Here is a 22900-nt window from a genome sequence, read left to right on the forward strand (position 1 = left end):
GAGAGAGAGAGAGAGAGAGAGAGAGAGAGAGAGAGAGAAAGATAAAGAGAGAGAAAGAGGAACTTTGACAGGACCGCGATATAATTTAACGGATTACAGTCGCGAATAACATGATTATAAGTCTCTGGATATACCGTAATAACCTGACGATAGGATTTGAGGCTTCACGGTGGGTTTCACGGGCTTACGACGACAGCTCGTAAAACGCGCGTACGTACATCTTTTCGTCCATGTGTATGTGCATGTGTTAACGTGTGTGCACGCGCGCGCGTACATGCCCCCGAGTCCCGCTATCAATTTTCGAACCACCCTTAATTTCGCGGAATCGGGACGGAGATCGGCCCCGACCGATTGAATTCGGAATTCAAACGGCGCGTCTGTGTCAAATTGCGGTTCGGGCCGGCGTTGCGGGGGCTTAAAAATAATATCCTCGTGAACGACGGTCGACGCGCGGGGGTCGGTTACCACGGCATGCGGCTGAAACTGACCCTTAACGACTTCTCGACCCTCCTACCCTACGGCGCGAGCGAGAGCTTATGACACGGGAGGGACGGGTTTTGAATTTCAATGTTTTTAATCCGGAATATCAGATTTTCGGCCATTTTTCACGCCCCACGTAGCGCGGCTCCGTAGACGTCCGACGCGACTTCTTCCGGGGCGACTACGTGGGATTTTATTAATTCGGCGTCGCCCCATCTCGACGAGGATGAGAGAGGAGGCCGTCGAGAGCAGGAAAGGACAGAGAGCGGAGGATGCACGCGCCATGTGCTTAAGGGCGACCCTCACACTTCGCGAGTGAAAGCACCGCGAAACATTACGCGGCGAGCATATTCTCCCGCATCGTAGCGCCGGACGTTAGGGCTTGAGGGGAAGAGGGTGGCTTGAATTTATGTCTTGACAGATACCGTGCGGGATTTCTTGAGACATCGATTAATCATCCCTCGCGGAATTATATATACTTTTTTTTTAATTTTAATTGTGCAATACGCACGTTGTGCAACTACGTGCGTTTTGATCCTTCCGTATCGCTTCAAATAATCGATCGATTTTGAGGAAAAATTTAGGTACGATCTTCCGACACCCGTATAACTTAACATCGCGAGAACATGTCGATGATAATGATAACGCTGACAATGTCTAGAATAATCAAATACAATATTTTACGGACGTTTGTGTACACCACGCGAAAATCTTTTGTTAGTAATAAAAAATAAAAGAAAAATTATGCCAATAGTACACGGTATTCCCAAGCGGTCACCCATCTAAGTACTAACCGTGCCCAACGTTGCTTGACTTCAGTGATCAGACGAGAACTGGTACTTTCAACGGGGTATAACCGTTGACACTTGCCAACACAAAACATTACTTTCACAGTGATCAAGAGGGATTTTTTATTTATTATTTCCTTTTATCTTTCTCAAGTATAGTTTTTTCAAAAGGATTTATTCATTTGAATTAATTTCCCTGCTACATAGCTTTTACATATTATGTGTATATCAATTAAAGATTATAATCTCATAATTATAATCTTAATTTAATAATAATAATGTCATAATTTTTTTAATGTGAAAATTCTCGGTCGCTCTCCTTTAGGATTTCGTGTCTAAGAGAAAATTGATTTAATGTTATCCCAAGTTAGAAATTTTTAATTTGGTTGTAATTTTCTCTTCTATTAACAGACACGCACTATCGTTCCCCTAGTGTTAAAGAAACTTCCTAACCACGAACGAGCCCCCGGAGCACCGCGGATTCCTTTCTCCTTCAATTCGGCAACCGGACTCGCTCGGCGAGTTCGTGGACGCGAGCGTGCCGCAGCCGGATGAATAAATACGCTCGCACCGTTGTTCGGGAAGAAACTTCTTAGACGAGATAAATATGAGCGCGCTGTAGCGGGCAGGGGTGCTTCCTCTTGTAAGAGATTAAAAAGTTCAGAGTCTCCTCCACCCGCGTCGTACCTTACTGTCTCGCGGTACTACGGCGACGGGAAGGAAAGTCAGCCGGAGACAAAAGGCTGCAGCAAAATAAAGTGGTCCTAATTAAATGGCCGTTCGTGATAGGGAGAGATCTTTGTTAGGAACGCAGCTTCGGGATCGTCTTAAAGCCGAACAATCGGCCGGATTGCGGCGTATTTTTAGCGATAGACTACCTTGAAAACATTACTTTCGCAGTGATCGAGAGAGATTTTTTTATTTACTGATTTCTTTCTACCGATTTTACTTTCTTTTTTTTTATTACTACTTCCTTTTATCTTCCTTAAGTATAGTTTGTTTTGTTAAAAGGATTTATTCATTTGAATTAATTCCCTGCTACATAGCTTTGATATATGATATGTATATCGATTAAAGATTATAATCTCATAATTATAATCTTAATTTAATAATAATAATGTTATAATTTAATACTTTTATAAATATCAATTAAAGATTATAATTTTTATAAGCTATAATATATTACAATGGCTCGGACTACTTTAAACTACCAAAACTTTATTAAAAATCAGCATTTTTGGACATATTTTTTCAGAAATATAGAAAAACCTCAACTATATACTGAGTAAAAAATGCTTGAAAATTTATTTGTGTGAAAGTTTATTCGTAAAAGTAAGTTTTATTTTACAGAAATAAACTTTATATCACATAAATAAATTTTCCAGTATTTGTTCTTAGTGTAAAATAGTCGGCGTAATAAAATAAAAATTTGCAAACAGTTTTGTATGCTATATTTGGAACTTCTTCAGATTCTTTATGAATGTTGGTGAATGATTGAATGTTCATTCAGGTTTCGCAGACCCAATCAGAATGTTAATAACACATTTATTCTTCTATAATAATATATAAATGCAATAACAATAATAACTTTATCGCGTGCAGCCAACGAAAATGCATAAAGAGATAGAAACTAGCTTTGTATAAGTATACAATTATATTAAATAATACAGCGTGGCTACTCAAAGTAAATATTTTCAACGGCTTTACGAGTTACTTCCTCGTTTCCTCGTGCAATTTTCACGTTACAATGTCGACGTGAGAGTACTCAGGGCAATTCGTGGAAACGCAAGACTTCGAGAGATCGTCCGATGACTAGCAGGATGTGAAGACAATGAATCTTAAATAAAATTAGGAACAACCCGACGCCGTCAGCGGGTAAATGATAGTTTATGCCGCGACAATACACAATGGAACACATTTCGTTGTATGTAACAAGGTGCTAAGTAGAATAACGAGCCCGACAGTGGGCGAGGGACTTTTCTTTCGCCGTTCGTGCTGACCTTTCACCAGGATTACGCTTGCAGCGTTCGTGCGTCGTACCGTGCGGGGAACGAGCGACGATCTCGTCGCGATCTCATCCCATTGACGCGCGCGAATTTTTCGATTGTCGGAAAGAGCGAGGAGAAAGTCGGCGAACAAGACGCGAAGGAATAAGCGAGGGATCCACGACGATTTCCACGATATGACATTCTGAAGTGGCCGTGCGAATTTAGACGCGCGCGAAACGAAATTCGTCGTGTCGTCCCGATATATCGTCGGGATTTTCCAAAATTTCTGCTTTCCCTCGAATATCGATCTTTCACGGCGCGTTCACACACCTTTATAATTCTTGGTGCTGCAATCGAAGATCTAAACGATCGGCGGCATTCGCGCGGCAACGCGGAGGAACGAATCGGGCCGGATGGAAAAGTTTCGAAATTTTCCTGAGTCATCCGGATCCTTCGGCAGGACGAGCGCGGGGTACAAATTGGCTGGGGGCTTGCGGCGCCGAATAGAAATTAGGGAGTGAGGAAGAGAGCGACGGTATCGAATCATCCCCGAAACAAGCACCCGGCCGAGTGGTAGAGCGCGAAAACGCGGCATATTGTTTCACGCTTCGGGCGTTAACCGCCATCGCAGCCCATCGTCGCCGCCTCTTCGCGCCCTCGTCCTTTTCTTCGGCCGGCTCCGTTTTTCCCCGGAAGTCGAAAATATTGCCGACTTCCCCGGGGAGAGAATGCCGACGGGGCGGCGCGCGAGATAAGCAAGTGCTCGAGTATAATAAAGGTGTATCGATTCACAAGCGGGCGCCTTTCATATGCAAACCTCTCGCGGGTGGCCATCCGTTAGGATTATTTCTTCAGATTTCCCGGGCCGTGTCTATGGGAAATGGCCTGGCTAGACCGCTGGAAGTCGAAAAACGCAAGTGTACGTTATCGCTTCTGCTACGACTCCATCGCTGGGCAAACGGAGAATTCGGTGCGCGTCGTGCGATCGCGCACTTTCGGCGAGGTCGCGAAATCAATCGACGGACTGACTTCCGGGACCGTCAACAGTCTATATTTAGAAAATGGAAGTTACGTTGAAAGATTGTAAAATAATCATAAGTTTATATCTGACAGATGAAGATCATACAAACATTTAATTGTCTTTAATTTTCATTTACATGTTTGAAGCATATGAATTTGAGATGATCCTTATCCACAGTTTCTTAACACACATCTTAATAAAATTGCTCATAGAAAAAAAAGATTTGGTTGGATTAATTAAATATCTAGTGAGATGTGAACTATAATTCAGGCTAAAGTCATCAGAATTATGTTCAAGTTAACAAAATTCCGATAATTTCAATCGGAATTCTGGTTTGTTCACACATTTCACCAGATATTTGGTTAATCCAATCTTTTTTCCGCGCTGATCACGGCTGATATTTTTGTAAATCCACAACGCATTGTCGTGGAAGAATTTGCAAGTCGGGAACAGGAGCTGTGCTTAGAGAGGACAGTTCAGATGAACAATATGCCTGCGCATGAGACTCGGCCCTTCGACGATAGTGACCGAACAATTTTCCCCAGAAATTGCCCGACAAATTGGCCCACACGGCGTTTACGGGCAAATCGTTCGGAACACCATTGTTTAACAGCGATTCGAGGCCTGGTCATCCTAGGAATACTTCCTCTTTCAACCCTTTTACGGGAGACTTAACACGAATCTACCCCTCCTCGTCGACGCGGTGCTCTCCTCGAAATACGTTTCCGCAGGCTCTTTAAATTTGCCTCTCCGATACCGACAATTCTTCAGTAAATCAGTTATTTCGCGAAACTCGTGAATAAAAGAATACCGGGAAGATTTCATACGATTTAAATCAGTCCTACCGCTATCGCGCCATTTCTTTTTAGAACGACGATGCGGGCGTATCGATCGATGGAAGGAAATATTCCGCAATACTAAAGATCGGAAGAGACATTTCGCGGTTTGATAAATCATTATAGCTTGAAATCAATTATCGACTACACGCGTGACTATAGATATCGTGTTAACCGGCGTATTCTGGTATTTGTACGCGAGCGAATTTTAATCGCGTGCATGCGACCGTGTATCGCGCTCCCGAAAATCTTTTTGGACGGGACACATCTGCCGCCCAGTGACGTCACACGCTACACACGCACGCACGCAAGCACGCACATACAAACATATACAAAGGCCTTTAATCCGGTATGGCGTGTGACAATATTAAAATATCGATTAGCCAACGTATGCGACGTATGCACTTTGTCGCTGATACAAGGGCTGCACTTAAAAGGGGCAGCGCGTAGCGGATCATGTCCAGGTGGGTAGTTTGTGGGTGATTTTAATCATTTTACTGGACCCATTAATTAAATAACCAACCGAGATAACTGTCACGTAATAACGAAAAGTGTTCGACGAAACATATTAATAAATAGCCGGCAGTAATTTGAAAAGGCCAAAAAGTACACAAAAGAGCGAGAGTGTGGAAAAATATATTAAATGAATGAATTACTCGCATACACAAGCCATAAAAAATATTAAAAATATGTTTAATAGATAGATCGTGGCTACGCGATTGATAGAAGTAGGTAAACATCAACCGCTTTTGCTATAACAAATATCACATTACGTATATGCAAACATTGTATGTTGAAACATTGTATGTTTTATCCCAATAGATAAAAACTGAATCGGTATTAATATCCAGCTATCGTGTCGCGCCCGTAACTGCAGCCTAGCCTACTGATTTTCTTCCAGCGAATTTTTATTTACGACCGTCTCTCAACCTACCGCAGAGCCTGTCGAGCGACAAAGAGCCAAAGCCGTTAAAATCGCGAATGTGACGACCGGCGCGATTCTGTCCTCTCCGAAGGAATATTCGAATGGTCGCGTAACATACTCCTTGTGGTCACTATAGTTCCGCGAAAGTATTGCTCGGAGAGTGCTTCACGGGCCTTTATGCCCTCCGTCACTCAGTTTGTCTGTCCGACCGCAAACCTCGCGAACGGACCACTGTGGCTATTAACCCCTCTCTTCAGAGTCAAGTTTCAATTTATTAGAACCATACGAGTCTTTCTTGGATCGTTGCGGAATGGTCGCGTCCACGAACTGGAACAATAGTATCGAGAGCAGGCGAAATTACGAGTACTCACGCATTGCAAGTGAATTCACGTGTGTCGAATTGCAAACGGTTCGAAAGTCCGTCGCAAACGAAACGGAAGCGTAGCGTTTTTCTATCTGAGAGTTACGAAGGTGCGTAATGTGATGTGTTTCTCTCTCTCTCTCTTTCGCCATGATCTACCTTCATAGCTACTTCATTCTTTTCGCAATGTTACACGACGAGAGAAAGAGAAGAAACCGGCGAATGACGGATTCGTCTTACGTCGAGGACGTAAGGGAAAAAATTAATCAAAAAGCCACTCGACCTGGTAATTTAAACGCGTCGTAGCGCGCTGGAGTCGTGTATATTGAACTTCTGCTTTGTAAGCTTTGATGACGTTTCTTCTCCTCCTCTTCCTCTCTCACTCTCTCTCTCTCTCTCTCTCTCTCTCTCTCTCTCCTCCCCTCTCTTACTCGTGAGATTCCTTTTACGAGACGCGCGAGGTAAGCGCAAAGGAAGCGGAGAACGCAGCCACCTTGTCATTGTCGGGGAAGAAAGGAGGTAAAATATGAACTGGAGCAGTCGAAACGGAAGCGAACTCCTCAAAGGACCGACCATATTGAAGGCTTGCACGTTGAATTTTACATCAGCGTGCTTGTTCTCCTATTTTATTCTCATCAGTCGCGAGATTTATCACGATATTTACGCGGTAAACGCCGCGCGCACGCGGCAATCAGGTTTCATACTATTCAATAAATGACTCGGATATCAAAGTACTACGATTAAAACGAATAGCGAGAATAAATTAACGATAAAGTATGTAACGCAAACGAGCCGGTTCCGGCGGTGGTAATGCGAAATGCGCAGCTGAAAAAGTTCCCGATGTCGGGTTTCTAGTTCGCGCGCCGTCCTCCCGTCGTTGGCTTCCTTCCGCGCGCGAACGACGGAAGGAAGAAGGACGAAAAAGTTGCAGGACCCCGAAACCCCGAGCGACAGCCAATTCGCAAGCAATTCTCCGCTCACCTCGGGCGGTCCGGGAAGTCGTCGACTTTGCTAGGACCGAGACGGCGGGAAAGAAGGGCGGCGAGAGAGAGGAGGGCGGAAAGGAGCCATAAAGCTGCCAGGGAAAAACCTCACCCGCGGACCGAGAATTAATATTCCCAGACAAACGTGACAGATAGATCAAATCTGCATCTCACCGGGAGCGCTGGCTGGTGTCAATTTCGACGGATTATCGCTCCTTTCCTCATCCTCTTCCGTCTCCGCGCTTTCCCTCGACTTTCATACCGCCGGACGTAAAGCTCTCTCTTTCTCTCTGTTTCTCTCTCTCCGAGCGCGCGTCATTCTTTTGCGGCTCGTCCTCTATTTTCGCGCTGTAGCCGAAACTTCCTCTGCGTTACAGATTTTTCCAAGCTGCCGGCGAATTCGCTTAGACGAAGATGAAAAGAGGTAGAACTTTCTTTTTTCTCGCATGGATTTTCCGCGCGATTGACGAGCGCAAAATCGCGTTAGCGCCAATCGAATCGTCATTTTTCGGCGCGCCGCTCACGAGATTCGAATCTGTGGGGAAACTGCCAGAGAAACTGCGGAAGGGACCCACGCTCCCGGTTGCGGAGCACCGAGGGTCCTGGCACGTCCTGTCAGTGCCACCCCACGTGCGTGTTTCCGATACGCGTTGCCTTACCTGTTCGCATGCAACGCCCGAGAATCGACCGTACACTCACACCAGCGCACGTTTGCCCATATGGACACGCTCGTGTGGACGGCTCGTGCGGACCACGTGGCCGAACAATAGGACGATTCTAATTGGGCTTTTCGACGTGGTTGTCCGGTAGCAAAAAATCCGACAAAAAAGGCGACAAAAGGGGCTTAACCGGGGAATATCCCCGGCGCGGGCGCACGGAGGGATGAGCACGAGCGAGGAGTATTCTTATAGCGATCGTAGACCAGTTCGGAAAGGGTTAACTCTGTCTCTCTCTGTCTGTCCTTCTCTCTTTGTCTCTCTCACTTTCTGTCGGTCTCGCTGCTGGAGAACGCGTAACTAGTGGAAGGGTGGTCGGGGCGAGTTCCGCGGAGCGTGATGAAACTTTAAAGAGACACCGGTGCGCGAGCGACCGCCGATGTGCCGCTCCTCGGGAGCGCAATTATGTTCCATCGTGATCGTTGTCCTCGTTTTCCACGCCGCTACAAATGTAACAGTCAGTCCTCGATTTGAGGTCTCTTTTTTTTCCCCTCGCGTAGATTTGCATCGCCATCGAAACGAATATCCGAGATCGCCACTTGTTCGTGTAAACCATTTAAAGAAATGTATGATCGACTGCCTCGCGTAATTGAATCAGGAAGAAAATTCTCCTTCTTCAGCCGTGGAAATTTTGAGACCGTTATTAAGTGAAAATAATTTAATTGCGAGGGAAAATAGAGGTACTGACAGTGGCCGTCATCGAGGGTCGCGGGAGAAATTCGTTCTGCGTTGCAAAGCAGGTTCTTGCGTCAATTTGCACGGTTAAGCGTTGCATAAGAATCTCAAAGGAGAGACATTCGATTCGTCGAGGGTGTCGCCGGCGTGAATTTCGTTTGAGGCCGCGATGGACTCTTTGAGGTTAATCGGAGTAAACCTCAATCCCCGCTGGCGATTTGTCGGCTGCGAAATTTAAAGCAGCAGCTCTCACTTCCATCAATTGCAATAAGTGATCTTAAAAATCTTAAAAATTACTTAAAATTATTATACCGAGTAACGCGTTTTTCCTGATATTTAATCAAATAAATAACCGTCCGGTGGTATTTGAAAGAGTTAGATTCATCGTTACAAAATTGTTATTACATAATTAATTTACGTATCAGCGATAGGTTCCACTGTATTCGTCACAGCATGAGGATTGCGCTCATAAGAACTGATGAACGGAAAAACTGCAACAATAATGTTCGGATAAATAATATACGATAGCAAATTTTTTTCTTTCTATGTATAAAATAAACGACACAGTCGCGACACGAAGGCGCTTAATGCGAGTTTGTGAGCTGCGAAAAAGAAAAAGAAAGGAGTATTAGGAACGAAAGTTTCGTCTTCCGCGCGCGACAGTCGCGATCGGTTCGATTGTAGTTCAGCTCCGTTTCGCACAAAGGAGCCGAGTACGAAGAAGATAACACAGTACTTTATCCAGCACGAATGAGGACGCTCGCGCGTTAAACCCTTCGACATACGACAATGTAGTCCCGGGACAAAAGGGGGGTCATAGGATTGAAGGGCACTAGAGAAGAAGAAGGGGTGGCAGGGGGCAGGTTCACCCCAATCTTTAAGCGGGTGGTTTAAACTCAAAAATCGGATCCTACCGACCTATTGTTCGTGTTCGTTCGACCAGGTTCGACATCACATGGCGCAGACCCCGTATAACGATACTTTAAAACGCCCCCCTATCTTCCACCTCCTTCGGGCGGTCGACAATTCGCCAAAGCAGCATTTCGAACCGATAGATTTCCCGGCGCACACCTACAACGACGGAAAATCCTGACGCCCCGTTCTCGTGCCGCGCACTCAAATCTGCAATCTAACAAAACCGGCTGCGAAATTGGACAGAGAAATTCCGAATTGTTCCGTGAACGATGATCTGAGTGGGTTGCGCTTACATATTTCATTTTTCCGTATGAAACTGCGTCGCACTGAGGGAGAGAAATGGTTGATCTAACTAAAATTATAATTACTTTTGGCTCCAACCATATTTCTTGGTTGTTCTAACGAACATGGTAGCAGTAACATGTAAGTTATTAATATTGTAACAGGATTTACTAATAAGAATTATTTTCTGAATCGTAATTTGTAAGAATTATTTTTCTATATGATTATAACTATAAATGCCAAGCATTTCTCTCCTCGATGTAAGCAACTGATCTCTTTCAGAATTGCAGAGAAAGAGAGAGAGAGAGAGAATAAGAGAGAAGTTCAATTCTTAAGTTTATTAGTAACGCGCCAATATCACGAGTATCATACATCTTAGTATCTACTATCTACCCACGAATATCTCGTCCATATTCGCACTTTTGAAATCTGTTTACCAAAAATGATCGGGGAACAGCGTTGTTTAAAAAATCGCACGAGTCTGCGTCGTAGTTGAGGGGGAAAAACGGAAGGGCGAGGGGATCGCGGGATCTTACCGGAATTGACTGTGTTCGTGTCGGCGTCTACGGACTCGGTCTTTTGCTTCTTCGGCAGGTCTTCCTTGTCCTCATCCGGAGCTTCTGTCCGTCTCTTTGGCGTCGAGCTGGCGCTCGCTTTAAGGTCGATCGGACTCCCGGCGTCCGGTCCCGGACCTTGCGGCGTCGGCGGGCTCTCCAGTCGACCGCTCCTCTTGTTGATCGGTGCGGAAATACTGGGTACCGAGTTCAATTTCGAGTCCGGATCGGTCTTCAGGGCGAGGGCGTCCTCTGGGTCAGAGTCCTCCGGCGCAGCCGTCGCCGGTGGACTGTGGCAGCCCTGGAGGGTGCTCCGACAATGGTTGACCTTGTGCTCGATGAACCGGACAATCTCGCCGAGGGGGTAGGACGCCCTACAGCCCCCGCATTGGACGGTGTCTGGGGACGTGGTGTTTTGCGAGGTTTCCGCTGCAACAGGAAGAGAGAGAGACGTGTTTCGTTCAGTCACATTATGTCGTGTTTAATTCGTGTTTAATCGGATAGCGTACGAGAGTACACAGAGAAAATTTTATAAGAAAAATGAATATAGAATTTTGTAGCTGAAAAAAAGATCGACATTCTTCAATAATTGACTATTTTATTCTCATTTCATACGTACTATTTATATTTTAGGGACTGAAATGTGTGCTGTAAAAGAATTTGTTACGTTTCTAGAGAAATTTACTATATATCTCAATAAGATGGATCGTGTACTACTAGAAATACAGTGTAGTAGAAGTGTTTGTAGAAGTACAAAATGAAAAGCATTTGTTTGAAAAAAACTATAATATTCTCTCCGTAGAAGTGTTTTAATTAGATTACGTAAAAGGTATCAAAAGCTTGACATATTTTTTTATTAATTAATTGGTATCTTCGATGACACACTTTGGATTTGATGTTTCCTTCTTCCGCAACAATACTCGACGCGACTATAGCTTTCGAGTTATACACGATTAGATATGTCTCAGAGGTAAAGTTTGTAGGTTCTTATTTTCTATAAGCGAATATAATAACGTCACGATACTGGTAATACAGTTTTTCAGAGAAAGTAATACGTCTCTACGTGGACAATCACATAGTTGCGACGTATTGGCTCGTGGTGGACGTTATTTGATTGTGCTATAACATAATGAACAGCGTATTACTGCAATTGTACCGCGAAGAAACCTTTCAATTACCGCTTTCCGGCTCCGAGCCAGCGAGCGGTGAAAGCAATGTCAGTATCGGCTTATTACTATCGATATTTACGTGTTACAGATATCGTTATATAACCAATCGTAGACATGTGTCGCGTACATTATTCGCAGCGAGACATTAATCATTGCGATTTACGATACCCATTAATCTGGCGCAGCCATAATTCCGCGCCGAGGTATTAAGTCGTACAGCTCTGTACGAACAGATTGTCTTCAGCAAGTAGCCGTAAGACCCTCAATGTAATTAAACGTAATTGAACTAAATGATTTAAAACTATATCCATACTTCGTCGCAATTGAATAATGGATCTCTAACATTTATCCTGTGGCGCATCGACTGCTTTCCTGATAGATAACGGGGAGAATACATAGATATCGGTACACATTTGAGCGCCGATTGCGCAAACGAATCTACCTCTCTTGCAAGAGTATCGATTTCGGGTTGCGACGGTTTTTCCTTTTCACGATTCAATTTCCACGCCCGCGACTCTCTACGATGTCTCGTGCGGACACCATCGCCGACGGTATTCGTCTAATCCAAGCGCGAGAGAGAGCGGACTTTCCCCGGATAACAAACAGGACTAATTTCCTCTTACGCAACCGTTATAATTCACCGTCGGTCCGAGGGGGCAGAGGTCCCGGGGTCAGCCGCAGACGTAACAATTCACTTTTGAGTGTCCTTCACGAGAGAGAAATGCCATCGCGTGAGGCTCCTCTCGCGCGAGACGTCTCACGCCCTTTCTCTTTCGTACGTTTCGCGCATTAACATAGAGATTGGCAGGAGTCGCGTATATATCGATCTTTCCTTCGGCGAGTCGAGTATCCATATCTGTCCGAATGGGGCTGCCAGGCTCGCGACGAAACAAGAAAAACCCTCCGCCGTCTTGGCGATCGTTCTCCACCCTTCCTCCGCCTCCTCCTGCTCACCCTCTCGCCGTCGTCGCCTCACCCTTTGCTCGTTTCTTCCTTTGTCCTCTCTCTCGCGCACGTAATCCCGTCTCGCTTTCGCGCACGTCTCTCTTCCGAGAAACCTCCGGGTTCTTCTCCTTCGCTTTCGAGCGCTTCTTTTTGTAGCCTTTACGCCAACCCCTGTTTGTTTACCCCTGGCTCTGCTACCGTTTCCTTCTCCGTTCCTTTTCTCGGTGTGCGCTCAACACCGTTCGATTCTTTCGGGGCGGAGCTCGCTTGACCATTGGCCAAGGCGCAAGCCCGAGCTCGCTTCAACCCTTTGTAGTCCGAGTTACACCCCGGTCTGTGGGCTGAGCACGGATTTGCGGACGTGGAGTGCGAGTCAAGGACTTCTTATATCGATTGCGGCTATTTCGCGATAGATCCTTTATTTTCGTACTTGGAAGTTTCGCTAATTTGGCCATGTATTAAAAGGCGAATCCTAATCTTGGAATCTATGAAATACTTTTGTATTTTAAGTAACACATCGTTAACAAATTTTATTTTAAAGCCGCGCGAATTTATATATTAAATTCTACTCAAATTTTCCCAATGGACATGCGGAAATAGATTTTCCATGATGTCATAGAATCATCGTGAAAACGCAACGAGCCTTAACTCGACAATGTTCCATTCTGACCGCGCTCTGATGTCCATCCCACGACACGATGAACAATTCAAACGAACTCCATAAGAAAGATACTTTCGCATGCCTCATGCGTACGACCGCAAGATTCCGATAAGGATCTATCTCTTCAGCCCTTCACCGGACGAAATCGACCCGAAGTGGAGCTCCTTCTTTTTTTCGCAGCTCCTATCTGCACTTCTCCTCGTTTTTCAACGGAAGAGCGACGGTAGCAGGAAGCGAGATAAGTCCGCGGAATCTCACTGCGTCGAGACTCGTGTTCGAACGAGACAATTGTGCGCCCCGGGTGACACCCCGCGCATTCTTCGTAGGAACGCGAGATTTTCATCGCGCTCGTCCGAGATCGTCGCCGACGATCGAACGCGAGAAGAAAGGGAGAAAGGGAAAAGCGAGACGCGCGGCAGCGTTAAAAATCTGATAGTATTTTCGATAAAAGTCCCAGAGAGTAAAACGACGTCCGGTCGGGTCTCTATGGTGCTGGTCGGCGTGCTGATGGGGAAGAGGGAAAAGGTAGAAAAAGAGAAAAAACAAATCGGCCGAGCTGGCTACGTCAGCGAGAGCGAAAGGAAGGAGCCGGCGAGTAGCCTGAATGGATCTCTCTTTCTCTCTCTCTCAAGTCCGTTATGCGCCTACGATTCAAAAGCGCTCGGTTAGAAACAAGAGACGCGCGACCGGTCGTTAGCGACAATGGGCTTTTGTTTTTTCGGGGGCAGATGTTGGACCAAAACTGTCGGCAGTGTAGACCCCTCCGCAACCCCTGCGCGCGAGGACCCAGCAACTCCCGTAAGCTTAAGGTGAGCGAAGGAGGAGGACGGTGAAGAGACACGTGTCTCTTCGCCACTTCATAAATCACCCGCCTATTTATCCGCGCGCGCGCGCATCTTCCGCCACCGTTTCGTGTCGCTCTTTGCGCGCAGTGCGGAGCCCGTTTAATTATGCCCAAACTTTTCCTTTAAGAAGACTGCCACTTAATATTGATCATTCTTCGCCAAATTCTTTATTGAGATTTCGGATTAATCCAATGGTAGTTGATTTGATCAAGTCTAATCTCAATTGCTTTTGACGACCTCACGCCACTCGTAGCCTTAGAATTTCTTTGTAGGAAAATGACCCCGATTTGGAGACGACAAAGTTATCCGTGAATTTTCGAATATTTTTCACGTTTCAGAAGCGTGTTGTATTGATCATCACTTGAAGTGACGTTTGGTGAATAAGCCAGATGCGGCAAAACTTTGTAGCTCAAAAGATTAATCGTTTCTTTCACCATAAGAGGGTTATGAGGGCATACGTTATCGTGGAGCAAGATAACTCGACGGTCCCGAAAGTTCTTTTTCCAGAACTCTTTCATTCCAGCTGTCTAGCTAGAATGTGACGGTCAGTATTGACCATTTGACGCGATTCCAAAAATCGTCCAGTAATACAAACCTCCCTTCATATTTCATATACTCAATATAATTTATGACTTCTTAAGAAGTCCAGTAATACAAACCTCCCTTTATATTTCATATACTCAATATAATTTATGACTTCTTATTCTTGCTCTTAAGAGTCTCATAATAGATTCATTTTCCGTTACGAATCACGATCTTCCATGAAAAATCTTTTTTCTCTCAAAACAGATCATAAAACAATTACAGATGTTAAAAATCATAAGTGTCAAAATGTGCCAATTCGATTGCACATTTTGAATTCACATAATTACAGGAAGAGAATCCGCGAAAAGAACCAACCGACACCTCTAATAATCTGTAAAGTTTTGAAAATTTCAATGAACACGTTGATTCGAACTTGTCGAGTATTCCGAGTGAGGTGTTTCGAATAATTACTTTACGATGATGTTCTCGACACCGAAGCGTAAATTTCATCCTCGTTGTCATTATCAAAATGCCATAAAATCGCGTGCAATGTCGACAAAACGCGATGCGCTTCTGTTTCCAATGACGACAATTACCTCCGCTATAAGAACGGAGACGATTGTACTCGTACGAAGATTACGTATACGAGAAAGTGAGGAGGAAGGAGAAAGTGAATAGCGCTGAAGGAAGATAACGTAAAAATATAATATTGTCCCGCGAATATAGGCTGGATTGCTTACAAATTGGCCTATACATCCATAATGTCGCGATCGCCAAGCTGGGTGGCTCCCTTATTGCGCGAGCGTCCTTGTAATTTCCATCTACGAGTGGGAAGGACGCGTACGGGAATCTCTGCGGGAAACGTTCCGAGGTTATTAGTTTTCCACATTAATTTTCCTTCTTATGTCCTTAGCAAGATACACCAGGCCGGACGGAAAATCGATTCCTGGCGATAGTCTGCGCCCGCGCTCAAGAGAGAGAGAGAGAGAGAGAGAGAGAGAGAGAGAGAGAGACAGAGAGATGCCGTAGTTTCCTTTTAACGCGCAGGAGAGAGAAACTTCGGTCCTTGAAAATCAATCCAATTCGGCCTTAATGATTTAACCGTGTCCGTCGACAACTGCAATTCCTCCGAGTTGAATTTAATTTGCAACTTCGTAACTTTTGTACCTACGCCGCATACACAGTATTTATCCATTAATTCACGGAGACGAATGGGTTAGAGGGAGAATAGAGAGAATAGCCGATGAGAAATGCATTATTCGTTCTACGTTCAATGGGAAATGCAATTTGAATTTAATCGAGGATACAACATTTTCCAGTATAATCGTCGATGACCGAGCCTGGCGTATCCCGCGACGATTGACCGTCTTCAGTTTCATATTTGCGATCTGACGTTAACAACGATCCTCCTCCTCCTCCGCGTCGTATATTTAACCATCGACCGCGGCTGCGTCTACTACGGCCCGTCGTTTTTCCACAACGCAACGTAACCCCATACGACACGTATACGTCGATGGCTACACAGAGAAACACAGGCGGAGATATCCCGAGGCGATGTCCTTGTTAGGACATCCGTCCTGTCAAAACGTCCAGAGGACACATCGGAGCAATTGAATTACTATCATCCCCAGGGGGAGCTCCGACCGTAACCAGTAATTCCATTATCGATTAGTATTGGGTCGCGGCAATTTCCTTCGCCGACCGAGGAGGCATCGGACGCCGCCGTCGCCGTTGCCGTCGCCGTCGCCGCGACGACGGCGTACGTGGCAGCCGCCGATCCTGGCGAAACCTACAGAAAGCGATCGGAAAACGGATAAATTCCCGGCGCACGTCCGTATCGACACACGCGAGATGGACAGATCCGTGACGCGATCGCAAATACCGTCTTATCCATAATAGAACGTCGTCGCGTCATTCATCGGCGCCATATGGGCGTTTCGCGGGCGAAGCGAAGCGTTTTTGCAGACTTTCTCGAGCGTGATTGGTTTCAGCGTGACTTGTTGTTAACGTAATTCAATGTATCGCATTTTCCTTCCGTCTTGTTTTCAATCTAAACTAAAGAGGTCTAAACTTACGCTCTGCAAGAGCCTAATCGCATTTCTTTGGCGTGACCGCCAATGATTCACACAAGAATCTTGTTGTTTGAAGCAAGTTTGACGTACGCGCCGAATTACTCCTCGGTCTCCTTCCCTGTTCAATCTGTTTGTTAATTCCCAATTAAAACGGTATTGAATTTTATAGTTTTATATTGCGAAACGAAGACCAAAAATAATTCGGCACATGCGTCTTTATATATATCCAAAAGTTCTGTCCTTAATCTTTACGATTGACACGGAAACACGGCGGTGTAACGACCTCGCAGGGGGATATTTGTGCCAGATATAAATATAATGAAAATTAAAATTTTCAGTGTCTGAATAAAAGTCGCAAGCATCTCCTTCAAGTTATATCTTCGAATCTCTCAACATCTCGGTAGCGTGTAACTTTGCGCGACCTCCGACTCGCCACTATCTGCTTATCGCCGTTTGTATTTGCATCTCTCGCGAACAGCAGCTGATAAGAGATATTGTTGTTCGCTTAAAAATTACCACGGCTTCATCTGGAACGATTACCTTTGTGCGCCATTACTGCTCGGCCTGTTCCGATTGTTGCGTTTTTCGGATCTACGCGATCGCTCTTGCCGGCATCGAACTCACTGGCGGAATCGATCGCGGGGATTGATCGCGCGCCCGACCGAACGCGGCGCGGAATCGCCGTTGGGCCCTTCGTCCTCGCGACACGACGCTCTCGTTTGGTATCCGGCGGACGCGAATCGATTCTCATCGCCGTGCTCGAGATCTGGTTTCGTCCATGCTCGGATGCTGACTGGAGCATCGGGGCGCGTATAGGGCCGGCCAAGGGCCCCGACAGGATATCAGAAGAATAGAAAGGACCTAGGTAGAGGGGGCGATTTTTATATGAAATCCCCACTTTCTGTCCTCTCGCGTACTCTTTTTCTCTCTCTTATTCTTCTTTTCTCCTAGTCCTCTACCTTCTCTCCACCCGTTCTCTCCCTCCGAAAACCCTTCGTCGTTGGGCTTTGCTCGCGGGGTCGCCGAGTTTTTCGAGTTTTAACCCCGACGTGTTCTTCGTGCCTTTCGTTCTGCTCGACGTCATCCAGACGCATCTATGTCCCTGTCCGTACAAAGGATCCAAAATGGCGCCAGGCTCGCCTGCGTAGCGCTGTTTTTCATCGTTGCGGACCCTCTCCACCAGCCTGTCGCATCTCGCGTACATACGCGCCTTACGGAAAAAACAAGACCGGCTAGAAAAACGAACCCGTTTGCGAGCGGGCTGGATTCGAGACGGAGACCGGGGGTTAAGGTCTCTCCAAGTCCATCGACCCCACTCTCACAATCGGATCGATTTTTTTCCCCGTCGTAGGTTTCCTTGAATTTCTTGGGTCGCCTTTTTCGATCCAAGGGACTCCCTTCGTGCCCTCGATATCGCGAACGGTACCTCTAACGGATCTTTGCTTTTCAAGCAAAGCAGAGAGTTTTTTTTTATGCTGTCATTGACCTCGCTCTGAAGAGCGAGGGTGCGTTGTGTACTGGTTGACCGCAGGTTGTCTCCCGAGACCTCGAATTGCAGGGAAACATGATCGGCGATTAGGTCTCATGAAAGTTGTAGGTCGTAGGTTGTTAATTGCGTTTATATTTTGAGAAAAATGATGTTAAAATGAAACAGATGCAGATGAGAAAATTGATGTTAAAATGAAATGGATGCAGATGAAATTTTTGGCTCAGGGTAACATTCAAACCGAGTTCGTAATTGTATCTCGCGTAAATATATTGTAAAATGTCAAATAACGAGAGTATAATTCGGTATGCATCTTATTCCGCAATGAATAATCTCGTTTGCAAGGTCAACGATATATCAAAATCGGAAGACCGGGATCCACACACAAACCGTTGAGATCCAAGACACGATTCTCCTAGCAGCTTACACGTGTGTGCCGCAGTTATACATATTCCACAAATGCTGCAAAAAATGGCACATTAAATGCTTCGTTGTGGAAGCAGAGAATTGATTTTAGAATATCTATCGCGAAAGTACGCTCGCCAATCTTATTCACATAAGATGACGATATGCGCGACCCATTGTAACCGCGTCAGGCGGCTCTAATCATCTTGCCGGATCCGAAATTGTGTCGAGACCGATCGACTCTTACGTCTCACGGGTGCCCTAGAATATAAATCGTATGAACGATCGCGTCATTAATTTGACGATTGACAGATCGTCAGTTAAACGTATAACTGGGGCTTAATAATAACACCGTGGCGCGCGTCGTGGCTCGCAGCCGGCCGCCACCGTAATTCATCCGCGCGAAACTCTGCTTTTCAGCGTCCAATAAATCGCACGAATTCCCGAAGAACAGCGGAAAGTGGAGCAACTCGGCGAGCCGGCGGCCGAAATATCAGCCCGATCTCACAGGCCACGGGGAACACGTCCCGAACAAACGGGTGAAATCAGTGACCACTTTGGGTATCAGAAAGGCCCCGGGGAGATCGGAGCCGCTAGAAAACCGCGTTCCACTGTTCCGCGCCTCTCGGCCAGGCGGTTATGAGAAATATGAAATCTGGTTCTCACGGATTCTGAATGGGGTACAGGCCGTCTCGCTCCCGCACTCGCGCTCGCGCGATCGTCGCTCCACATGCGTATCGTGGGAGGATCTCGAGAACCCGGGTCGCCCTTTGTCAGCCCGGCAGCAGGACATTGTCCATTGAGAAGACGGCCAAACAGGTCCTAGAGAGAGAGTTGACCTGTGTCCTCTGTCCCTTTCAATTGCGCTCTTTTCAAGAAAGGAGAGGAAAAAACCCCTTTCCCGATTTTTGATCGAAATAAATCGTGTGGGCATACAGTTATGCACTAGCAAACCCATCCAGCTGCGTGTCCCGCAGTCGACGTCGACAGCGGGAGCAGCGGGCTTGGACATATCGCGGACGTTCCGGCTGGCCGTGGGCGTCCTGTCGTGCCCCCGTCATGTTTTCCAGAGTATTTCTCTCAGGCGTGCATGGTCATGCGTGGCCTTTAGCTGGCACGACGCAGCGGCGCGTTTCACCTTTCGTGAGACTTGGCTTCGACGTTTCTCGCATCCTCGTGGACTCCTGGGAACGTCGTTGTCGTCGTTGTCGTCGTCGTCGTTGTCGTCGTCGTCGTCGTCGTCGTCGTCGAGTCTCCAATCGCCGCCACGATCGTTTTCACAACTGCGCGCGCGTTACGACGGACGTGGGAAGACGACCGGCTATACGGAACGGAAAAGTTCTGCGCGGCTTCGGTTTCAAAATTGAGACGCCGAGTTAATTACAGGCGAATTAACTTCGCGCGGGATTCGTGGACTAAGAGAGAATTATTGTCGCGGGCGGCACCTCTTTTCTCGGATTATCTCCGCCAGCTGTCGTCGTTTCTTTCGGTCACGAGGAAATTTTAAATGGCCCCACTTTGGGATTTAGCCCTTTGTTTAACACTTAAACGACAAGCTGAAATTATGAGACATAAATGACAAGGTAGGTCAACGTTTCTTGAGATTTTGTTTTCTTTTGCATATTAAAGTTTAGTAAGTTTTGTTTTCTTTTGCATATTAAAGTATTAGGATAAATAAACAATTTAACAAAGAAAATTTTCTTTGCATAAAAATATATTTTTAATGTACCATCTGATTTTGGCGCAAAGTTTCAACGAATTACGTCGGAAAATATACACCGAATGAGGTTATCGCTGACCTCGCATTGTCATTTATGGGTTAAAGAGAAAAAGACAATAATCGTAAGTCAAAATTCACGGATAAATGCACAATATCGAAAAAATTTTCTACAAACATTTTTTAAATTGGACTTACGGCGATTTTGGGAGAATGCTGTACATCGTTAACCGTGATCCGGTTTTACGCGCGTTTTATGGCGAACAATCGGGTTCCCTCAAAGCGTCAATCCCGACACCAAGAAAAAGCGATATTGATACGCTTTTCTTTGTGATCGCGAGCGACCGCAAGACAATATATCGTGAAAATGCCGACAGGCCCGCGCGCGCTGTCATGATACAACCCCATTCAGCGAGATCGGCGGACACGGTTTTTCGTCCAATGATGATGGAACCATGCGCCGATGGTTCGCTTCCATGTTGGCCCACCACCGTGGCCCGACAATGACGGAAAAACAAACGACGGGCAACCGGCAGCGACAACAACGAGGATCGCCAATGGGAAACGCGACGAAACGCAAAGCGTGAAGCCGCACTGGCGGCTTTGTATTGTCCGGCATCGCGGTTTCTCCCTTTTCCCTCCCGCGTCATCTCTCCCGCTTCCTTTCTCTCTCGCACTTGCCGGTTAATTAGAAAGTTCCGCGGTAAAGAGAGGAAAGAGGGGGACGCGGTGAGCGCGGGGCGGATTGCAGGGAGAGGCTCCGGGGCTTCGTTGTTACATTATTCAAAACGTCCTCCCCTTCCCTCCCCCCTCCTTCCCGCACCCTCGCGCGACGAAACTCCGCGCGCGACTACACCGCGCAAAACATCCGAATGCGAACTTTTGACAACGCGCGAAGTGCCGAAGCGTGTCACGCGAAATAATTAACGATCGCGCGAGTTTTCTCGGGCGAGAATTAATGCGCGTCCGCGAAGCTCGTCGTCATTTTCGAATTGTGTGTCTCCCCACGTACAAGCAACCTGGAAGGTGTCGTCATGGTGGTTCCCCGCGACGTGACGCGCCTCGCGCGATTCGCCAAGTGACAAATTTATTCGCGGTTCGACACTTCGCACCGCTGCCGAACATTTTGTCCGTAACTTTCCACACCGTATTACTGGATCACAACTATTACGTATTTACGTGTAACACGCCGCAGCGATATCGAGTGTGTTGCGAGATACACTAACCCGTCGACTGAGAGGAAGGGAAAGAGACACCCCTGAAATATCTGCACGCAAAAAAATATTGTTCTATCGCTAAGAAAAGATTATTTAGCTTATTTTCTTTTTCTTAAGTTATCTTCAACAAACAATATTTTCTCTTGATCATAAAAAAATTTCAAAATATATTTATCACAAATTTTAGAAAAGAGTTCATTATATATATATATATATATATATATAGTGTGCTCGAAAAAAGAATTTATTCTCTTTACAAAGATTATCGTCAAACTTTGTCAAAGAAAAACAATGGTTCGACTCTATGCACAGACCGAATTTTCCATTTAATTTAATATTCTTTGGTTGAGCTATTAAAACTTACTAGGATTCAAAATGTATTATGTATAAATTTGATGAACTTATGGTAGATATTTGCGGATATATAAACTTATGAAATATTTGAAACGAATACCATTTAGCGGTACGTATTCTTCTGCGTGTGGGCTACGCCCTTTCCGCTATTTTTGACACCATGTTAAAAAAAATTAACGATTGTGCGGCGTTTTGTTTCACGCAACATCGCAAATTCATTGAAGAGAATAACTCCAAACAATTCGATTATAATAGATCAAGCCCAGCATTGGAGTTTATCAATGTAACAATGTAATTGCGTAATTGTATCACGACGAATCTCGACGTTCAATTAGCGTTGACGCAAAATATTAACTGTATCAGTCGTCGCGCGTCCGTTAACGCGTAACACGACGCGGCCATTGTAACTTTCGCTCGTCGGACATAAATGCGCAAGAAACTATGACCCCAACCTCGTTTTTTTTTTTTATAATAGCGATTCCACATCCCATCGCGGAGCCCCCTGCGGACCCGTCTCGCAATTGGTCCGGTGGCCGCAACAATGGCCTCTCCTCGGCCAGTCCTTCGCGCACCCGTCTCGATCGGGCTTACGAGAAAAATCAAGAACCCTGCCGTGCGATTTTGTGCCTCACGACCAATCGAGAGCCTTCGCGTTTCAAAGCTGTCGGCTTTTTCCACGTTTTACGCCGCCTTCGAGCCGTGCGAGCAATGGCCGGACGTGATCTCCAGAGTCGCCTTTTGTTTCACCGCTTCGGCCTCGGCCTCGTCTTTTACGCCAACGTATCGTTCCTTTATGTCATCCATTATCGCCTCGTTAAAGCAAATATCCGACCCGGCCCGTCGACCCGAAAATCGTGTTCGACAGCGTCATTTCCCCTTCCTGTTTTCGGCCGGATACTCCTTCGATCAGTAAAGTCCAGATTACGACATTCTTCGGTATAATTTCTAGCTATGGTCTTTCACGAGAATAATATTGCACA

The 22900-nt window shown here is 46.0% G+C and overlaps 1 protein-coding gene and 1 non-coding gene across 3 annotated transcripts in view; both read right to left on the reverse strand.

Annotated features, from left to right (window-relative positions):
• LOC116847058 (B-cell lymphoma/leukemia 11A) overlaps positions 1 to 22900 on the reverse strand; it is a 38000-nt gene that overhangs the window by 4170 nt on the left and 10930 nt on the right. Inside the window, exons 1-2 of one of the 2 annotated variants that reach the window (XM_032821643.1) lie at positions 15410 to 17274; positions 10507 to 10953 (exon numbers count right to left, since the gene is read on the reverse strand). In XM_032821643.1, coding sequence (XP_032677534.1) covers positions 10507 to 10953; positions 15410 to 15425 — 463 coding nt within the window. In that variant the 5' untranslated portion in view covers positions 15426 to 17274. Of the gene's footprint in view, positions 1 to 10506; positions 10954 to 15409; positions 17275 to 22900 lie in introns of those variants that run through there. The other variant, XM_032821642.1, reaches the window with a different exon arrangement.
• LOC116847108 lies at positions 1226 to 1344 on the reverse strand. Its single transcript, XR_004378666.1, has one exon. It is a non-coding gene; the product is annotated as a 5S ribosomal RNA (ribosomal RNA).

The sequence above is a fragment of the Odontomachus brunneus genome, unplaced genomic scaffold (genome assembly GCF_010583005.1).
Source record: "Odontomachus brunneus isolate Ranch 3 - 2012 unplaced genomic scaffold, Obru_v1 Obru_scaffold_073, whole genome shotgun sequence".
Taxonomy (NCBI): Eukaryota; Metazoa; Arthropoda; class Insecta; order Hymenoptera; family Formicidae; genus Odontomachus; species Odontomachus brunneus.